Here is a 21,776-nt window from a genome sequence, read left to right as displayed (position 1 = left end):
TCTCTCGTCATCGTGTCTCAATGACGTCTCCCTTTGTCAAGTTCATAACAACATTGTTGAGTGGCTCTCCTCTGCAACGGAATGACATTCATGATCATCCCTTTGACTTTATGAATTAAAGCTCATAAGCTCTTATGAAAGCCACCAGCCAGCCAAAAGGACTCTAAGCACCACCAACAGTGCCTCTGAAATCTTCCTTTCTTCCGCCATTAACTCCTCGTTGGGGAAATATTTTTTTTCCTATCCTATTTTGTGAATCCATGATAATCTGCTTTAAAATAATCCATGTCGCAACAGCCATGACACCATGTAAACATATTTTCATAACACCCTCGATGGAGAACACAGTTCTTCATATCGCTGCTATTGGTGCAGAAACCTCATATCTCCATACTTTTTTTTCCTTAAATTAAAGACGGGGTATAACAGGTATTATGGTTATAGGCTACTAGGAAGATTTATTTCAAAAAAGTGTACAGAAATTGTTAAAATTATGTTTTATGTGGCCAGCCACACCCACAAGTTTATTAAGTATACCCTGGCTCTGCGTTATAGCGTTTGTTCACCACCAAGTGTCACACACAGACAGACACACACAGTCTAGGGATGAGGGCTTGCCTTGTACAGTACAGTACAGTACAGTACAGTACAGTACAGTACAGTACAGTACAGTACAGTACAGTACAGTACAGTACAGTACAGTACAGTACAGTACAGTACAGTACAGTACCACTCACTTCATTGAGGCATTGAGGCGGCCATGAAACAGGGACGGAACAGAGCATGTTCGTCTGATATGTGTGTACAGGGCCTTAGAATGACTTAACAGAATACGCCTGCTGGCTGAAGGAAGAAATTACATTTCGACCTTCAAGCAATACCACATCCAACCAGTAGTGGTCTAAATGTGTCAATAAATGAAAGAACAGGGAGACCAAATACAACCGCCGCAGTTGCGTTCATTACATTACATCAAGATACAGATTGGTCCAAATAAAATGTTTGTTCACCACTCTCTCAAGTCATGGATTTAAACGGATCATTATTAGACCACTTGAAGAGGGAAGGAGCAACACGTCTCTGTCGGGTGGAAACCTCACGATATGTCCAAAACTGTTACTTTTCAGGATTTTAATTCAATAACAGCAAAAGTATCAGTTCTACAAGCTCGAAATGTGTCGCGTTTCGAGCTTGCCGATGTGTTACTTTTGCCATTTTTATGTGAGGCTGTAGTATGACCAAGTAAGGTGTTAATTTACGGAAAAAAAACACACAAAGTAAAATATGGAGATAAGAGATTTCTGCCCAACAGCAACAACGGACACCAAAACATTGACGTTATAAAACTCTGTGTCTGACTGAAACAAAACGGTTTTGCTACAAAAGCCCCAATTGACGGGAGGAAAACAACAGACTCAGAGTAAACTGCACATGATGAGGAGGGCAGGGAGGTGGAGTCAAACATGGAAAGTGGGCGGTTCTTCCAGGCAACAGCTCTCTGTGACCCAGTTTCCCGTAAGAGGTCAGCTGATACAGGAGATCCAAACAAACTGGTGTGTGTGTGTGTGTGTGTGTGTGTGTCTGTCTGTCTGTCTGACTGTCTCTGTTTGTGTGTGTGTGTGTGTGTGTGTGTGTGTGTGTGTGTGTGTGTGTGTGTGTGTGTGTGTGTGTGTGTGTGTGTGTGTGTCTGTGTGTGTGTGTGTGTGTGTGTGTGTGTGTGTGTGTCGTTGTGGAACTCCCCCTGTACCAGAAGAAGACTGCAGCAAAGCATGGGAGATGCAGTCCAACAAAACATTTAATAGAAAACTCAAACGGAACGGACCGTTTCAAACATTGTGAAATCATAACAGAATGTATGACTTCACACAGCCAGATGAGTACAAGTTTGACCCGGGAAGTGAAACCTATACAGCTATTGCTGCCTTCAATCTTTTTCCCCAGATCTGAAAGTCCTCAGTGTGGCACTACTGGTTAACCCATTTAGGTCTGACATCGAAATTAAAAAAATTCTGAAATATATATATTCAAAGATTTGTGCCGCATTTTCACGATTTTTCAAAAATAGCAGACCTACAAGCTCGTAGCGCGCCACTCGGTGGCGCGCTATGAGCTTGTAGATCTGCTATTTTTCAATAGCTAAAGTATAACATAATGCTTAGTTAAAACACCAAAAGGAGTTCCCATCGTTACAAAACAGCTGTCATTGATTGTGACTTTTTCCTCCAATGATAATCTATATAAACCATCGGGCTGAGCATCAGTTAGACTTGAGTCTTTCTCCCCCCGGAATACTATAAGGAGGATGAACCTTTTACAGATTTAAAAAATCACACCCGTGTGAACTGAGTGGTGCAAGGTCTTATATAGTCTGATCAGCTATGTCAGTGATGTCACATACTAACCATAGCAACCATGCTCGTTTTCTTGGTTGCTAACCATAGCAACCATGCTCGTTTTTTTGGTACGAACAAACACGGGTACAAAGCCAGTTGTAGGAGTGGTTTGCACCACTCAAAAATATATATATATTTTTCTCCCAAGATATACAAGGAAAAAGTCTAGAACGTCCTTGAAATCACAAGCGTCCTACTGTCTGTCTCTAGGCAGGGCTGTAATGTGTGAAAGCATTGCACAAGCTCTGTTTCCGGGCGGCTGAATGACTCACAAGCCATAATAAAAGGCATTTACCCGAAGGCTGGACTTCCTGTTAAGAATTAATGGTAAGATGAACAAGGAGTATGGGAGTGCATCATGTCACACATGGAGCAATTCGTGCGTGCAAGATTAGTTATTTGTTAATGCGAGAGAGACCTGCTGTGTGTGTGTGTGTGTGTGTGTAAAAGTAGCATATCTACGAGCTCAAAACGCGCCACTTCGCGCCGCATTTGAAGCTTGTGGATCTGCTACTGTTGTGTGACGCTGTAGCATGATCAAGTAGGACGTTAATTTACCAGAGGAAAAAATAAATACAAAAAAGAAAAAAACTTCAGTGAATGGAAGAAATAAATAATAATAATAAAAAAATAATCTGTGTTCAAATAAATCCAATGTAGATCATTAGGTAGTCATAACGCTCTAGTTAATACTTTTAATTGGTTCAATATTTATAAAACCCACAGACGACCACTTTCACTTTCAGAATAGTTCAAAAATAGCAAATATAGTCAACATAACTACATTTCCTTTTTGCCTGACACTGTTGTACGACAAAGTAGGTTATTAATCTACAAATAAATAATCAAAAAAAAATAGCGTATGGAGATTAAAGGTTTCGCACAGCGACATCGACAACGTATAAATAGCTATGAGGGACAAAAGGCCGGACCCGCCTAATTCAGCACCTGTTTGTAGCCCTGATCCAGGATTAGACCACAGTTAGTCCTGGACCCCTTCCCACTGGGAGAGTAGTCACCAAACCATGCAAACACAACATACTCCACAGGTTTATGACAGCTCCTTGCTGCCGGGCATGTCTGTATTTGATCTTGAACAAAAGTAGCAAAACCAGCTGATCTCAAAGCGTCTTGAGCTTAGGGGGGGCAGAGCATAGCTGAAAGAGCCTGCCTGCATGGGGAACCACGCCCCCCCCCCCCCCCCCACTTCCCAGTTTGTCCCCGGCACGATTCCAGGCCAGCAATGTGTGGAATGTGACTGGTTGAACGAGACACATAACCCTAACTGCTCCGTGCTCCTTGTGATGCGCTGGGTTGAGCTGAAACCCAATTTCGTCCACGACAGCAAGTAGGTCAATATGATAATTATTATTACTACATGCTATTTTTTCTTCTTTTTTAACACATTCCCTCTCCGTTACCCTAGGCGGGATCGTGAGGCCAGTGCCAGTGAAATGTGCGAAAAACCAAAGAAGAAGAAGAGCCCCCTGCCCAACCATGAAGTGTAGCCCTCCACAGCTGTAGTGTAGCCTCACTTTAGGCTGTGGATGATCGCCCAGGGGATTGATGTTTTATAAGCTCCCAAACATCGTACTTTGTCTCATTTTGAGTAGAAAAACGACTAATAAACACGCGCGCGGCCGCGTGCACGTTGGATTTGGATGTAGGCTGTTTCTACCATGCGAGTAAAAAATTAAAATAAAATGAAAAATATTATTTTTAAGAAACGAACCACGCACGCACGCCCAATCAACCACCCACCCCCGGCCCACACTACCCCCCCACCACAACTTCTGTCTCCAACGTGCCAAAAAAGCAGCTTCTGAGTTTCGGCAAATTAGGTAGTACTCAAGTCAAGTGGCCCTTTTTGTTGCTATGGCAACAGCTGAAACCCCTATAACCTCATTGTCTATCAGCTCTGATGATGTGCATGTACACTTTGTACAGTATGAGTTCTTTTTTTACGAAGTTAATTACGAGCATTTCACATACTTAATTTATACTTGTGTGCATCGTGCACTGAGAAAAAAAAGAAGCTGATCTGAAGTATTAATGAGGCATTACATACTAATTAACACACACACACACACACACACACACACACACACACACACACACACACACACACACACACACACACACACACACACACACACACACACACACACACACACACACACACACACACACACACACACACACACACACACACACACACACACACACACACACACCCACCCACCTAAAGAACCAGTGAAAGACTAATACTGCAGGAAAATAAAAAATGTTGGCCCATTGTGGATTCATGCTAATAAACAAGACTATCTCTCTCATCCTGAATGCCTTCACTGCTCTGCTCTCCTGCCCACATGCAACAGCAGGCAGTGTGGCATTGTACACAGCTGTGAATGCCACCGACTATGAGTCATCAGGCATGACGCACAGTCGCGCGCACACACACACACACACACACACACACACACACACACACACACACACACACACACACACACACACACACACACACACACACACACACACACACACACACACACACACACACACACACACACACACACACACACACACACACACACACACACACACACACACACACACACACACACAGAGTGCTTGCTGAGTTAAGTGCCATACTCTGACATTAGATTCTAAAAGATCTGCAGGGCGAGACAGCAGGAGCGGAGGGGGGGAGAAATGTATATGTACAATTATACAAGTTTGAAACTATGCATGGAGATTGGAGAGAGTAAAAAGCGTGCGTGCATTCCTCACCCCAACGCACGTGAAAATATGCTTCCGTTAGTATGCATGTCGTGGCCTTTAGCCACCCCCTTGCAGTCAGTGGCATGATGCTGCTGGGTCTGAGCTGACCCAAACTATATTACACCGACCAGACGTCTCTGCTTTAGGCCAGTGGGACTGTCCCGCTTTCAAACTGGGCTGCGCTGCAAAACACTAAACACAGTCAAGCTGGGCTTCCCCAAGTCCATGCAAAAAATGTGATCCCAGTTTCCAACATTCACTAGTAAATTGTCCCGGTTTTCACCATGTTGCTGGGTGTGTAGTGTACAACATGTGTCATGTTTGTCATGTGCATCTAAGTATTAAAGTAATTGCTCTCTATCCTGATGAAAACACCAGCAAGGCTATTTTTGCTATTCGTCTGTCGGGTGGAAACCATAATTGTTACTTTTCAGGATTCAAAAACAGCAAAAGTAGAAGATCTACAAGCTCGTGTTTCGAGGATTCTGCTACATTTTATGCTTTTGTGTGACGCTACTATGATCAAGTAGGGCGTTAAGATGGGGGGCCATAGTTTTGTACTTTCCATTTTGTATGTGTCCATGTCTGTGGAGTTAACATTACTCTAATCTAAACCCAGGTATGGTTATAATATGCAAATATGTCTTTTGGTTTCTTCCTGAAAGTTGAAAGACTTTGAGTCAAAAGGCCTAATCGAAATACACCGCTTTAGTGACACACTAAAATCAGCCCCTCCCCTTATTATCATACAACAGCTGTGGGTGAGGTTCAGGTGGGTTCAGGTGGGTGGCGCTAAGGTGAAAAACAGCTATACTTAATGAACTGGTGGGTGTGGCCATGGCTGGGCCATGGGTGTGGTCATTCGCGGCACCGCTGGGGTGCGTAAAGACCCCGCCTGCCTCTGATTGCCCCCCTCCTACTAGTAGTAGGGCAGTACTAGTAAGAAGCTATAGGTTATGTAGCGTGCATTAGCTGACACCTTGTTATGTATCACCTTGTTATGTATTGCCAAAAGCATGAACAACGTGGGGTAGTCATGTCATAGCAGGCAACGCTAGTATGAGAGGAGGCAGGGCTCCAATTACCCTTTGTTTCCTCTTCATGGAGGAGAGGTGAGGAGGCCCCGCCTAGAGATCCTGTTTGTGTTTGACAAGAAGTAGAGCAGTGCACGAGGACAGACGTGTGTGTGTGTGTGTGTGTGTGTGTGTGTGTGTGTATGCATGCGTGCGTGTGCGTGCATGCGTCGCCGTAACATGTTGCTGTCCTCACAAGTATAGTAACACAAACGTGTGCGTGTGTGTGTGTTAGGTAAACACTGTTCAGGCACCATCACAAGCAATGGGAGTGCTGAGCACATGGCCCCGCAGGGGGGGAGGAGGGGGGGCAGCCTGTACACGCTGTACTCACTGACTCACAATTGCAGCAGCCAGGCAGAGACACACTGCGCTAGGCGGGGGCTTTCTTAAAGGGCCGGCGGCAGCCAAAAAGCCACGTTGCAGACATTTCACAAATGCATTGCAGGGTAGCCCGCCCGCCCCCGCCATCCTCTGGGGTGAATCATATTACTTTCTCCCCTTTTATTTTTTTTACACATTATATGTACAGGTCACAATCACATAACATACACTGTATGTGTATGACCTACAAAGGCCTCTCATTGACCCACACACACACACACACACACACACACACACACACACACACACACACACACACACACACACACACACACACACACACACACACACACACACACACACACACACACACACACACACACACACACACACACACACACACACACACACACACACACACACACATATGAATTATATATATTTACATGGGCATTCCATGTGGTCTACCTTTACCTGCACAGCCTTCTTGATCTACTGGTAGATCGCAATCTACCTTTTGGGCATCCCTGCCATAGGTGATATTTAAGTGATATGAGCGGTCCTTCATATTTTAATAACTCATCAGACACACACACACACACACACACACACACACACACACACACACACACACACACACACACACACACACACACACACACACACACACACACACACACACACACACACACACACACACACACACACACACACACACACACACACACACTCAGGGGATAAATTGAATCTTGACCTTCAGGTCAAAATTGGTGTCAGATCCTGTGTCTAGGTGAGACATGACCTTTGACCCGATCTAAATGTCTTAATAGAAGAGCGGGGTGACAAAATACAGCCACTATAAATTATGCCAGGGATCATTGATGGCAAGGTTGAGACATTATTATCTAATCAGGATGATTAGATCCCGAGGCAGAGCAGAGAGGTCATTATTATTGCTTGATAATCATCAAGCAGTTTATTTGTTTTTATGTAAGGAGAAAGGTGTGTGTGTGTCACGTACGTGTGTGTGTGTGTGTGTGTGTGTGTGTGTGTGTGTGTGTGTGTGTGTGTGTGTGTGTAATATGACACACACACACCTTCAATGGTAAAACAGAATACTGCAGATTACCATGTTACCATTCATATCCGGGTTACTCACTCACAGAAAAAAATCATGGGACTATTTTCAAGCGGATTTTCATCATAAAGGAGGTAGAATTGGGACGCTTTGATGCTTCAAAGGTAACTGTAAACACTGGCAGTAAGCGTAACATGTTATTTAGACTATAAAGCACGGAATTTGTTAAATGACTGTGAATTCCATCAAAGGGAGACAACGGCTGGATCTTAAATGACGGAATATTCCGTCAAAAGCAATTAATGTGTTAAGGGGTCTATTACAGTAGGTCATACATCAAACCATGAGCAGCCAATTTAATATACAGTAGGTAGTCTCAATGCCATCTGATCCGGGGCTACAACCCTAGTTTAAAGTTCAATTTCAACAGGTAACATTTTTCTTTCTACTGCTACCGATACAGCTATATCATTTAAATGTATCATTTAATGTGTCAAACTAAGATTTGTTTGTTTTCTGTTGGTCCCAGAACGCCATAACAAAAAAAGCCATAACAAAAATAATAATATATATATATATATATATATATATATATATATATATATATATTAACCCCAGGTTGAGGTTGAAGACAAACTAAGTCTTTGTTCATTGTGAACATCAAAAGTAGCAGATTCACAAGCTTGAAACACGGCACAAACCAACTCGTTTCAAGCTGGTCGAATTTGAATCTTGAAAATTAACAGATTTGGACATGGTTTCCACCCTATCTAGCTCTCATGGATCTTACAGACAAGAGTATTCAGGCATTAGACTAGAGCTTGAAGCTCCCTCCAGGCCCACAGCTGCCATCATGCTATTCTGCTTGCCTGACCAGCCGGACGGCTGCATGCACGTCTTGTGACTGCTGCTAACCATAAACCCTTGTATTACTGTGCCTCCAAGCTGCAACGGAGAACTGACTCAACAATCAAATATTTGTCCGTAAAACTGTTTTGGGGTCATGCGTGAACATGTCTTCATTAGTTTCCCCAATTATGTGTTCTTGGTTGAGTAAGTGATCCTAACGTTCCTTTGGTCTGGATGTTGCTAGAGCTAAAAGTCCGTCTGGACATTCTATTTGGCAGACTCTGCAGCTAGTAACACAACTCTTTCAATCATGCCATTGTATGCCTTACGGCGGTGATATTGATGTGGCATGAGCGGTCCTTTATATTTTAATAACTCCTCAGAGTTATGCAACTTTGCTCCTTACATGCACAGTTGCACACACACAAACAACTAAATGCGTATGACTTAAGCAAACAATAACTGCAGAAATGTACAGTTTTAAATGGCAAAAACACATAAGTTTACTCTTAAAAGAGAGTCTTCGAAAGTGGATTATTGCACTGATTGCCAATTTATCTGCTGATTTTCATGTTTGAACAACAAACTTCATCACCTCAAACTATTTGCAACTACATGATGCATCGCCTTGCACACAGAACCTTCAACTACATGATGCATAGCCTTGCACACAGAACCTTCAACTACCTCCAGTGTGCTGTAGGTTCCACTATTAATTTAATTTCTTTGTTCTTGCTTATTTGTTCATTATTATTAATGCAACAATGTCTGAGGAACCATAACAAAATAATTGTGCTTGGGCTATGTAATCTTGCGTATGTATTTGTACACCGATATGCAACGATAATAATCTTGAATCAATCATTTGTTTCTAATAATGAACTAGAAAACAGCAAGACTCTGAAGAGACAATACTTTTAGTAGTATGTCAGGGCTGGTTAATACAGTCGTTATTAACCCATATTTACATGGAATAAAACTCATACACACAATTCAATCCTTCAGTTATGACTTCTCTTATTCCGGCCTCAATCACTTTCCACTGAATAAGAAGATGACCCACTTACTTCCAAGCCTGCCTACCAGGGATTCAAAACCCTGTTGTCGCACCGTCACGACCCTGGTTCCCAAAGAGATATGTTGTATAACCCTACAACCACCCTTCATTTCACAGTTCAACAGCAATGTTTCCTCCCCCGCTTTCAGACTGAATGTCAGAAAATGTCAAGCTATCAGTACAAGTGTAATTTAGTATTCAGGGTAACCAGAAGTGTAATTTAGTATTCAGGGTAACCAGAAGTGTAATTTAGTATTCAGGGTAACCAGGCCACTTGGGACTAGGCATGAATTAGATACGGTGATAATCAATTTTCAACCAGACGCAATGATCAGAATAACTAGGTTACACACTTACACAGTATATAGTTGTTGTTTTTTTGCAAACTGGCATCCCCTATTTTGAATGCGTCATTAAAAAGGTGAAAGTTATCCTAATATATATATTACTTATTTTTGAGTGCTTCTTTTTTATACAATATACATGTTATAACATAGTGCTTTAAAAGGTGGTGAAAGTGATATTTCTGGTGGTCCAAACCGAGCCTCTATATTAGTATAGTAATCATTGCTTTAGAGAGTTTGTTCAGTAACAACTAACAGGGGTCTCCCCATCTCTCCAGCTCTTTAGTAAACAGAAAATAAATGTTCAGGTCGGGATACCAATTTTATCCAATAAAGAACCCATTCATCAGTTTCAGTGTTTCGGTGTTTCAGTTCCAATTTTGAGTTATCTCTACCGATTGGATGAAATCGGTATCCTAACCTGAACATGTATTTTCACAGCTAGACTCTAGCTCTTAAAGGACCACTTCACCACTTTTCAACATCTCTTCATATAATTAGTCCTCACTAATGTTCATGATAAAACACCACCATTTTTTCCCTACTCAGTCTGTGTCTCATAGGAGGGCTTTGGGCAGTTCGGACACCCGTCCACCAGTGACATCGTCATTAGGCAGATTTTTTTTAAAACACGATTTGTTGTTAAATATATTTAGATTTGTATTATCGTGAGAACGATGGCTTCAACTTTTGCATTGCAACTTTTCAGGAAAAGAACGCCTGCCGTTTCTATTAGCTTGGATTCACCATCGATGATGTCACTGGTGGACGGGTTTCTGAACTGCCCACAGCCTTCCTATGAGACACAGACCGAGTAGGAAAAAATGGTGGTATTTTATCATGAACATTAGTTAGCACCAATTATAGGAAGAGAAGTTGAAAAGTGGTGAAGTGGTCCTTTAAGTAAACTGTGAAAATAAATGTTCAAGTCAGGCTAGAGAGACGGGGAGACCCGTTACTGAACAAACAGAATACTATAACAACAGAATAGAGCGCTATTTAACACTTATTCTAAACGGCAGCAAATATCACTTCAGCACATTTAATTTAGGGGAGGGGGACATGAAAGGTTTGAGAAAGTAGAAAGTATTGAACAAACAAAACAGCATAGCATCTCTGACTGTTCTGGTTGGGTCTCTCTCTCTACATGGGAGACAGTGTTGAGCCACAATGCTGGAGAAAGTGGTTCAGTTGGCTCCGTCAGGGTTCAATGGGAAATGGAGCCTCGTGTTTACCACTGCGTGTCCACTGATGCCCCGCCTGTTGGCAACACAGCACAGCACAGCACACCACACCGGTACGGCCAGCCCTCAGTGCTGCCGTGTCTGCTTATTATAAGCGACTTTTACCTTTTTTTTTCCTTCTCTGTAAAGTTTCTTGTATGTAAATATTGATAATTGGACTTTCTTCCTAAATGTTGTTGAAACCAGTGGTTCTCTAACATTTCCATGTTAAGGAATGTCAATGTATTTGTCCGTGTACCCCCATTTGAAAATATATTGTCTTTTGTGCCATCTCATACAAGTTTTGTGTTCAAATATGTTTTTCCAAATATTGAACTTTTTTTTTTAAAATAGCAGATGCGCCGATGTGACATGTGTTGCAAGCTTGCTATTTCCAAATAACCGATGCACATAGGTTGAAAGTGCTCAAGTGGCGTATAACAGCCGCTCCTTTGTTTTCATAGACCTGGGTTGCTTATTTATCCCGGGAAATCTGGCAACGCGGCCAGCCCCATGCCTCAGTCTCCCTCTCAGTCTACTCAGGGGGAGGGGGGAGTGGAGGGGGTGGGGGGTGACGTCACGCGGCTCAGGCTAGCCATGTGCTTGCTGCTCATGTGGCCGGGCTGCTCGCTCACTTGGTCGGTGGCGCGAGAGAGATAGACAGGAGGAGGAGCTCTAGTAGGACAGGGCTTACACTACAGCATGGCCTCAGCCAGCCCAGCTTTTCGCCTGCAGTTCTCAATGAGAACAAGCAAGAGCCACGGAAGAACAGTCCGTAGTAAAAAACAAATACACATATAAATAAAAACCGTGCAGGTTTAAAATGTTTTAGAGCCATGGAGACTGATCTATCGGCCATTATTTTGATGACATCGGTATCGGCAATTATGCTGAAGACACCCCTCCCGACTTATTACAAATCTTCCCGAAATAGCCCTATCTATAAGCTCCAATATTGGTTATATTTGAATTAGGGCTTAAGTGGTGTGTGAGATAACTGAAGACATTTCCCCTTCTTGTTTGTCGTGTGTTTGTGTGGTTTGCAGTGCAGCCCAGCGCAAGAATTTGCTGAGTCATTCCCTTCCACGAAATTGCACGAAACCAGGAAGGAATAAAACAAGTCAACAGGACTTAAAAAAAAACACGAAAAAAACATGTGGCCGCTTGGCCGAGGCATGGGGCCCGGGCCCTCTCTGGGTGGGAGTCGGATAGAATCCAGGATTTCCCATGAGCCCGGGGGTTGCACTCAGAGACCCTCTCCTCGCTCGCAGAAGAGCACAGAACTTAGGTAGGACGAATCAAATCAAATGAAATGTTACGCTCAGCCTAAAGCTGCTTGTTCAAGCCTCTCCTTTGGTCAACTGCATAGACCGTGAACCCCCCCAACCCCCTAACGTTAAAGGGAGGGTGTGTGTGTGTGTGCGTGTGTGTGTGTGTGTGCATCAGCCCCAGGACCACAGAGTAGAACAGAACAGGATGTGCTTCTGCGTTCCTCTTTCCTCAAAGCGTTGCTTCTCTCACAGCAGTGCCACAAGCATCAGACTGACCACTATACGCAGGCAGCATGGGAGTGAACATGTGACACCAGTTAAATGTGTGATCTCATCTCAACACTACGGCCCGGAACCAAGTAGTAGCACACACACACACACACCCACACACACACACACACACACCGTAAACAATATAGCATGTAATTATGTCCCAACCACAATTCACTTCTAATCACGTTTTCCACAAACCTGCCCTATTCTGTTGTACCATGCTGCCCTATTCTATCGTACCATGCTGCCCTACAAAGCCAAAGTGCAGATACTACGCAAATATGTTTTAAATTGTTTCAATTGGTCGGCGAAATGGGTTATCTGCATGTAAGTGATATTATAGAAATGTTCTTGAGGTAATTGTGCACCCCCCAAAATCACAATGGCCAATTTGACCTTTTGTTTAGGTTACAAATTGGGAAACATTTTCCACATAACTGCAGATACCGGATGCCATTAAAAAAATGACTAGACATGACGACAAAAAAATGGCACATTGGCCTGTTTGGTTGGTCTGTTTGTCGTTTGTTTCCCAGGCAATGTGCTTTAAGTACACTTAAGTCCTGCTCAGGTGTTGATGGTGTGGGGCCGAGGCTGATTCGATCACGACACACTGAGTGCAGCGGTGCTGGGGAGGGGGGGGGGTGCTGTCCTAGTTTCCTTCTGGCGCCCCACGCACACAGGGATAACCTACTCTCTCTGAGGAGATCCAATCTGCATTGTGTTTGTCTGGGTAGCTTATGTCCATTATGGTCACTTAATGTCCTACTTAATCACACTACAGCGTCATACAAAATATGATACTTTAGCTGTTTTAGACATATGAGGTTTCCACCCGACAGAGACAATATGTAAGGGATTGTGCACAGTGAGCCGGTCATTATTTTAAAATAAACGCGTTCAGGTTTATTTTCCCAATTAAGTCTGGCACACTGTACAGTACCCCACTTATTACACTGTACAGTACCCCACTTATTACACTGTACAGTACCCCACTTATTACACACTGTACAGTACCCCACTTATTACACACTGTACAGTACCCCACTTATTACACACTGTACAGTACCCCACTTATTACACACTGTACAGTACCCCACTTATTACACTGTACAGTACCCCACTTATTACACACTGTACAGTACCCCACTTATTACACACTGTACAGTACCCCACTTATTACACTGTACAGTACCCCACTTATTACACACTGTACAGTACCCCACTTATTACACACTGTACAGTACCCCACTTATTACACACTGTACAGTACCACACTTATGAGTGGCGAATCAGAATACAGTTCAAAAAGCTGTGTAATAAATATGTATAACGCTGAATGAATTACACAAATTTCCCTCCCATCTAGAAGGAAGTCATTCATTTACCCCAATGTGAAAGAAAGGGGGTAATTTATGTACAACTTTTCAAGCGATGTGCAATTAACATAGCACTAATGCATTGCAGTTGAACGTAACTACGCTGGCTACATCATTGGAGGTGTTGAATCAGGCCAATGACGGACCTTTGTACCAACAGTTTACTAGGCTCGTGGTTTTACAGTGACGTGATCCAACAAATGAGTCATTTACTCATACATTCCAAAATGTTGCCAAAACAACACTGTAATGGAATTACAGTGTTTTCTACAGTTCTTCTACTTGTGCTTCTACTAGTCACATTAAAAACAGCCCCACTAATGAAGAACGACAGATTTGCAGGTGTGCAGGGAAGTGGAGCAGAATGAAAAAAAGAAAGGAAGGAAATATTGTGGAAGAAAAATAGGAAAATAGGGAATTGGCATAAAATTAATGGGGATATCAGGTCGAAAAACACATTGTAAAGGCAGAAACTAGAATGAGCCCACATCAAGTTTAAGTGTACTACAGCTGTGCATTAGGTCTTCCTAACCCCAAGACCTTATTGGCCCACATCAAGTGTAAATGTACTACAGCTGTGCATTAGGTCTTCCTAACCCCAAGACCTTATTGGCAAGCAGCTCGATCAGACTGAACTGAACCTTAGCAAGTTTGGCAACTCTGCGTGTCTGTGATTATTTCAAGGTTTGATTGATTGATTGAAAATTTTATTAACAGTTTGCAGAATTACAGTACATTTCAAGCACAAACTCAATACAAAGGCTGTTAACTGTGAGTGGACGACCCAATTAAGCATTACACTTGTTTATAACAGGGTCCACCATGTTCAATTCATCAAAAAAGGTGGCACTGTATTACAATTGTTTTGTGAAATCTTTTGCTGAGCAGTGTTTTGGACTTTATGGACGATAGAAATATGTCCAAAAATACTCCTTGACATGAAACAGTTTATTTAAGTTTATCTATTTAGTCTACAGCTACACTGTGTTGACATGATAAAGAGATTTGAAGTTTGTTCCACAACTTTGGTGCCAACACAGCGAAGGGCCGGTCGCCTGGCCTTACTGTGTTAGACCGTGGTGACCGTCAGATCTGAGTGACCTGGAGCTTCCTGGGGGATTGGTCTAAAAGTTCCACACTACAGTGAGGTGCAATACTGTTACAGGCTTGGAACACAAACACAAGAATACTGTAGACCAACAGTTCCCAAACCTTTCAGGCTGCGACCCCCCATAATAATCATATTTGAACTTATGAGGACCCCCCCACCCCACCCTGATAAGCACAATCACAATTCTTGTTTTAGTTTGTGAGCTTGTAGATCGGGTATTTTCACAATGTTTGCCTCTGTCTTATAATATTTGACAAATTGGCGGATTTGTTATTAATTAAAAGGGTCTTAAGTCATTTGTCACTTTCAAAATGTGCAGAAACCCTGTACACGTTTTACTGTATGTTGGTTTGTTTACTGTTGAGTGTTTGTTTACTGTTGATGTTGCACATTATGCTAGTCATCTGGGGACCCCTCAGAATAATTTGGGTCCCGACCCTCAGTTTGGGAACCACTGCTGCCGATACTGAAGAGCTGATTGGTTACCTGGATGTACCTGAGGGCGCTCCTCAGAACGCTCAGGTTGGAGGTCTTCTTCTCATCCACGTTGGGGATGTTCTTCTTCAGCGTGTCAAAGCAGTCCTTCAGGTGAGCTCGCCTACGGAACACAAGGTACACAGGGTCCATATCGCTGTTGTCGGGCAGATATCTGCCTTTTTTTACACAACCGCAGCCTATAGGAAAACAGTTGTGTCAGTGTGTGTCCTTCCCCTCCTTTGCCTCCTGAAGCATAATGAAGCATGGGTGAACGTGATTTAAATAAAAGCCCACGGTTAAATTACAAGTACAATGCAATGGCCTTGTATCTGGTTTTGTACTGCCCACGAGTCCAGATCAGATTCTGCCTGAATAGATGCTTTTCATGCGGTTTCATACTTTTCAAAAATATAACATGTTGCTACATTATGCTGTATGAATTTAATCGGCATAATGTCACCGCTAAAATGGATGAGATACCGTAAATATCGTCTCTGTCGGGGGGAAACACTCATATGTCCAAAAGGACCACTTCACCACTTTTCAACTTCTCTTCCTATAATTGGTCCTAACTAATGTTCATGATAAAATACCACCATTTTTTCCTACTCAGTCTGTGTCTCATAGGAAGGCTGTGGGCAGTTCAGAAACCCGTCCACCAGTGACATCATCGATGGTGAATCCAAGCTAATAGAAACGGCAGGCTTTCTTTTCCTGAAAAGTTGCAATGCAAAAGTTGAAGCCATCGTTCTCACGATAATACAAATCTAAATATATTTTAAAACAAATCTTGTTTAAAAAAAAAATCTGCCTAATGATGATGTCACTGGTGGAAGGGTGTCCGAACTGCCCAAAGCCCTCCTATGAGACACAGACTGAGTAGGAAAAAATGGTGGTGTTTTATCATGAACATTAGTGAGGACCAATTATATGAAGAGATGTTGAAAAGTGGTCCTTTAATTTTCAGGATACAAAAGTATCAAAAGTAGCAGATCTACTAGCTCAAAACGCATTGCGTTTCGCCGCGTTTCAAGCTTGCAGATCTGCTGCTTTTGATACTTCTGTGATGCTGTAGTATGGTCACTGGTCAACTAGGGCGTTCATTTATGAAAAAGACACAAAAAGTTAGAATATGAGATGTTTCTGCCCGACAGCAATGAGTATACAATACATCTTCCCCTGGTCTAACGACATGATGCAGTGTGTGAGAGATCACTATCAATATTTACATGCACATTGCACACATACTTGAAATTATAGTTCCTTAATATATTCCTCCACTATTTAACCATAGAAGAGTCGAGTTATGAGATCTATCAAAATAAACAAATAAATGTCCAGCCTATTTGCACAGAATCTGCTCTATCTGAAAGAGAACATGTTCACTTAATCTCATCTTAACTTCTCTGTGCAAAACGATCAGATCTCCACTTAAAGGTAGGGTAAGTGACATTTGTTTTTGTTCAAATAAGTGATAAATAGCCCTATATTCTGATAGTACTCATTGTTAAATATAGACTAGAGTGTTTGTTCAGTAACAGGTATCTCCATGTCTCTCCAGCTCTTTATTAAACAGAAGTGCATTTTCAGGGCAGGATACACATGTTATCCAATCAGGGGAGAGAACTCACAGGATACAGATTTAACAAGTGAAATTGGAAGGGATGACACAAAGAAATGAGCAGACAAAACAAACTGGAACACTATAAAAGTATTTGGACCTATGATGTTTATTAAAGAGCTGAAGAATGAAAATATGGAATTTTCTGTTTATTAAAGAGCTGAAGAAACAGGGAGACCCCTGTTACTGAACAAACACTATATAGCAATGATTACTATCAGAATATAGTGACTTAACCTCTGAACAAAATGTTTGTTTTAACCAAAATATATCACTTACCCTACCTTTAAAGTAAAGGCGACACAGGAGAGAGGCTGCACCCACCTGTTCTTCTCAAGCTTGTTATGTACTTCTCTTGTGCCCGCCCTGTAAAAGCACAGATTGGTGCACATTAAGGAATCTAATATCCAAATTGTCCAAACAAGAACGGCAATCAAACCAAGTAAAACGAAAACATGAACCCTAGCAACCCTATTCTGTGAGCACTATTTCCAGCAAAGAGCTTGATGTGGAGGGAAACAACGGAGTGGACCAAGTATAGAACCCTGGGGGACTCCAGTCAACTATATAGGTCTAAGATATATCTGATTATTTTCATTATTTTAATGTGCTTTTTATTCATGGGCTAATTAAGCGCCAACTAGCGGCGTAATGCTTTTGACTGGCGCTATATCAGCTTTTCACCTCACCTGCACTTCTGCATCCAATTGCCTGCCATGAACTTACACACTAAACAGATGTCGTACTGTACTACCACACTCAGAGTCATAATTAAACATGGCTGACTCAATCCAAAGAGATGAAAACAAAACACTTACCCTCCCGGCCTCTTCTTGTTGTCCAGGTGACGCCCGTCGTCAGGCGGGCTCCCCCGGCTGACGGGGCTGGTCTGTGGGGGCAGGGCCTGGGGGAGCTGGGTGACTAAGGCGTGCGGCTGGGGGGCGGAAACGATGGTCCCGGGGTAACGCTGCTGAACCAGCTGCTGCTGTTGTGTTTGTTGTGTTTTAGCGTTGGCGGATGGAGAAGACACCAGCTGTAGGTGGTGCTGGTGGTGCAGGTTCTGTGGCTGCTTGTGGTTCACCGCCAATGCCGAGGGCGAGAGGCTGGGCTGACGTGGCGGAGAGAGGGTGACACCGCTCTGGTGGTCCTGAGGGGAGTGGGGGTCCCGCTTGGGGGAGGCTAGGAGCGGCGCCACTGGGTGATGATGTCGAGAGGGTAAGCCCGTTGTGTGGTTGGAGGAGGTGACCACTGGGATCATGGGGATGACGGTGATGGGTATGGCGTGCGGAGGCGCCGGCGGCGGGATGGGGGCCGGCCGGTGATGCTGGCTGTGGGGCTCCGACTCCGCTTTGAACACATGGTTGGTGTAGTGCAGTGGCTGTGACGAGTAGCTGATGCTGTGCTCGGCCAGCTGCTCCAGACGCAGCTTGTCCCTCAACTCATTCTCCTCTGTGGAACAGACCAGGTTGTGATCAGGACAGCACCACACGGAGGGAAATAGTATAAACACATGACTAGTACCCTCTTGTCTAAACTCTGTTAGCACACATTGACCCTGGCTGGCGTCCCCATTTTGGCCATGTTATTAGGTGAAAATGTAACAAAAGCAAAAACGCATGAATACAGCTTAAGTGGTTAATAATGTCAATTCTTTCTTCATAGGTGGGAAATTGTTAGATGTTCAGTTCATAGAGAAGAATTTCAACGTCTAAGTTTTGAGAAATGATGATGATTATAAAGACAGCAGTAATTGCTGCAGTTACTGACTGGCTAATGTGAGAGCGAGGTAGATAACAAGGATTAAGGTCTAGTGACATTATTCACAATGGTCACCATTACCACTACAACTGAAAGACAAAAAGAAGAAAAGCAGCAGTATACTCTTGCAGGGCTCACAATAATACCACCATGCACACCGGCTTGAGTTACTGTGCCGTTGTAAAGGTCTGAAAGGAAACTCGACTCCTAGGAACCGCCACCCACCCCCATAAAACTACAGTCAGGGATGCAGACTTTGCTCCAGCCTCTGATGCTTGACAAGAATCGATGCATAATGCACAACCAACCGCCGGCCTCAAATGATGTGCTGCAATCTTCTGCACATTGTGTTCAACTCGTCAACCGACTGACCCGACTGACTGGTCCTTCATTTAGTTTTTTAGTTCTCAACCTTTTCAGGCCGCGAAACCCCCAAAATAATCATATTTGAACTGGAAATTGTAGGAGTTGAGGCATTACATTTTGTTGACTCAGTTCCACAGATTATTTTTTTTTTGAAAATAGCTGATTTCGTCACATTTTTAGCCAGGTGCGACCTAATAGTCGATGTTGAGACTAGTGAGGAGTCGGACCCAGAGCCAGAGAGTAAGACAGAGTTACGACATTAAGGGGGCAGAAAACTGTGCTTGAAATACATTGTTTTCAACAAGGGCGGCGCAAATATCAGCAATTTTTGGCATGTGTGCAACATGACAACTGTTTAAAGTATTGTACAGTGACAACTGAAGTCTCTGTAATGTTTATGTTGTACTATTACTAAAAAACGATCTAAAATAAAGGGATTTAAGATCATTAAAGCTGGGCTGTTGCCTGAGTCCAGTGCATTCTGCCAACTTCCGGTCCAGGACATTGTCACTCTTCACAATAGAAGTCTATGTAGAAGAGAAGAGTTGTCGTTTACTCTATGGCTCTGTGAGGACCTAGTAGACACTTTCATGATTGGCTGCCTCTAGCGCTGGGGTGCCCAAAAGGCTGTGCAGGTAGATCACGTGACATGCCCCTAAACAGTATTTAATTTAAATATATAAATAACTATTTTTGGCATCTGCCACTTGAATTAAAGGTGACTTGATTGATTGACATCAAAAAGTGCCTGTCAGCTCAAATCCATAATGCAATATTTGGTTTGCTGTGCACAAACGTCGGTAGCATTATGAAATACAAAAAGACCCTACCCCTACCCTTCCATTTCTCCCCCTCTATTTCCCATTCCAAGTGCACCACTATTCTAAAGCCTACATATTTAAACTATTTTCAGCAATGGAGGGTAGATTGTTGAGCTGGTCATTTTGAAAGTAGCTCTCAAGTCCAAAAAGTGTGGCCACTCCTGCTCTAGCGCCTCTAAGCCAATGTGATACCTATATTCTGAACGCTGCAACATGAAGCCATATCCTCCAAGTCTAAGCCAATGGGAGATCAAACCCATAGGGCTCCATCTTGCGCCACCCTTATCCCTTAACTAATTTGCAATTTTTTACTATTTTAAAAAACCTAGTTCAACTAGCCGATCTACATCGAGACATTGTGAGCTTGTAGATCGGCTAGTTGAACTATTTTAAAAGGTTTTTTAAAATAGTAAAAAATGGCAAATTAGTTTAGGGATAAGGGATAAGGGGTGGTGCAAGATATATCCCATAGTCTCTTTGCTGCACCTGGCAATTATGACGAGAGTCATTCTTGTTAGTTAATATTTGGCTTTTTTTTGTATAGTTTGTTTGTTGATTACTTTTGATGCAATAACAAATTCATTTCAGGTGTTAATAATGTCTTAACAGTTCTTAAAGGTCCTTAAATTGTCAACTGTTAACAATCTGCAGTCCCACGGGCGGGACCTCGGCAGTTTTTGTACAAAAGTGTGTCTCACCTACCTAGGCAAGCTATATACCATTTTAAAAGGTACAGGTCTTATGATTAAAAAAATGATGCATCAAAACTGTCACTACAATCAACGCCAAAGTCTGACATACACAACCAAAACAAACATTCACAAAGCTGTAGCTGTACTGTTGAGTGAGAAAACTATGTTGCATATTATGCTAATCATCTGGGCCCCCCCTGTGGGTCCCGACCCACAGGTTGAGAACCACTGCATTAGTCCGTGTCATTCTGGTAGAATCGGCACAGCAAGTTGTTATAGGAACAGCTCACACCGCTACATACTGTATAACATTTCCCTTATCACTATCAGCAGTGTGGCGGGACAGACAGACAGAGCAGCATTCACCTCAGGTTCTTGGGTCATTCGTGGTCGAGCCTAAGACACCAAAAACACACTGTTAGCACAGTGGAGGAGAGACAGCGCACGCAACAAGAAATCTTTTGTGTCAAAATGGGAAATCCTATCAGCAGTGGGGCCTGTCTTGATATCCGAGTTGGCTGCCACACAAACATCTATGAACTTGGTAACACTCTTGGATCCGCTAGTACAGATGGGCGGTGAGATTGGCACCAGACACAGACAGCTTGCCAAGCTAAGGGGAGTGAAGTCTTTTCAGCTCCAAAGTGTACTCAAGGACAAGGAACGGCTCTAAGGAAAGAAATAGCTATGCTTGCTCCGTAATGCCACAGACAAAGCCTCTTTCTGGAAGGAGAACATTCATCAGCGTACCTATATTCGGGGTTGTAAAGGACATAATTTGATGCGTACGGTAGAGAAAGAACAAGTCACACTTATTTTACACAGCAGTGAGGCTAATTGAATGTCGAATGAACGATGTGACAGATCTGTGCTATCATCACG

General features: G+C 42.9%; 1 protein-coding gene across 1 annotated transcript in view; it reads right to left on the bottom strand.

Moving 5' to 3' along the window:
- Positions 1-21,776, bottom strand: part of LOC306932140 (max-binding protein MNT-like) — a 33,298-nt gene that overhangs the window by 5,840 nt on the left and 5,682 nt on the right. The window contains exons 2-4 of the mRNA XM_079513842.1: positions 18,076-18,706; positions 17,582-17,623; positions 15,646-15,757 (exon numbers count right to left, since the gene is read on the bottom strand). Of these exons, the coding sequence (XP_079369968.1) occupies positions 15,646-15,757; positions 17,582-17,623; positions 18,076-18,706 (785 nt within the window). The remainder of the gene's footprint in view (positions 1-15,645; positions 15,758-17,581; positions 17,624-18,075; positions 18,707-21,776) is intronic.

The sequence above is a fragment of the Electrona antarctica genome, assembly GCF_951216825.1.
Source record: "Electrona antarctica genome assembly, chromosome: 11".
Lineage (NCBI taxonomy): Eukaryota > Metazoa > Chordata > Actinopteri > Myctophiformes > Myctophidae > Electrona > Electrona antarctica.
The sequence above is the reverse complement of the archived record's forward strand: the minus strand, read 5'-3'. Positions and strand labels throughout refer to the sequence as shown.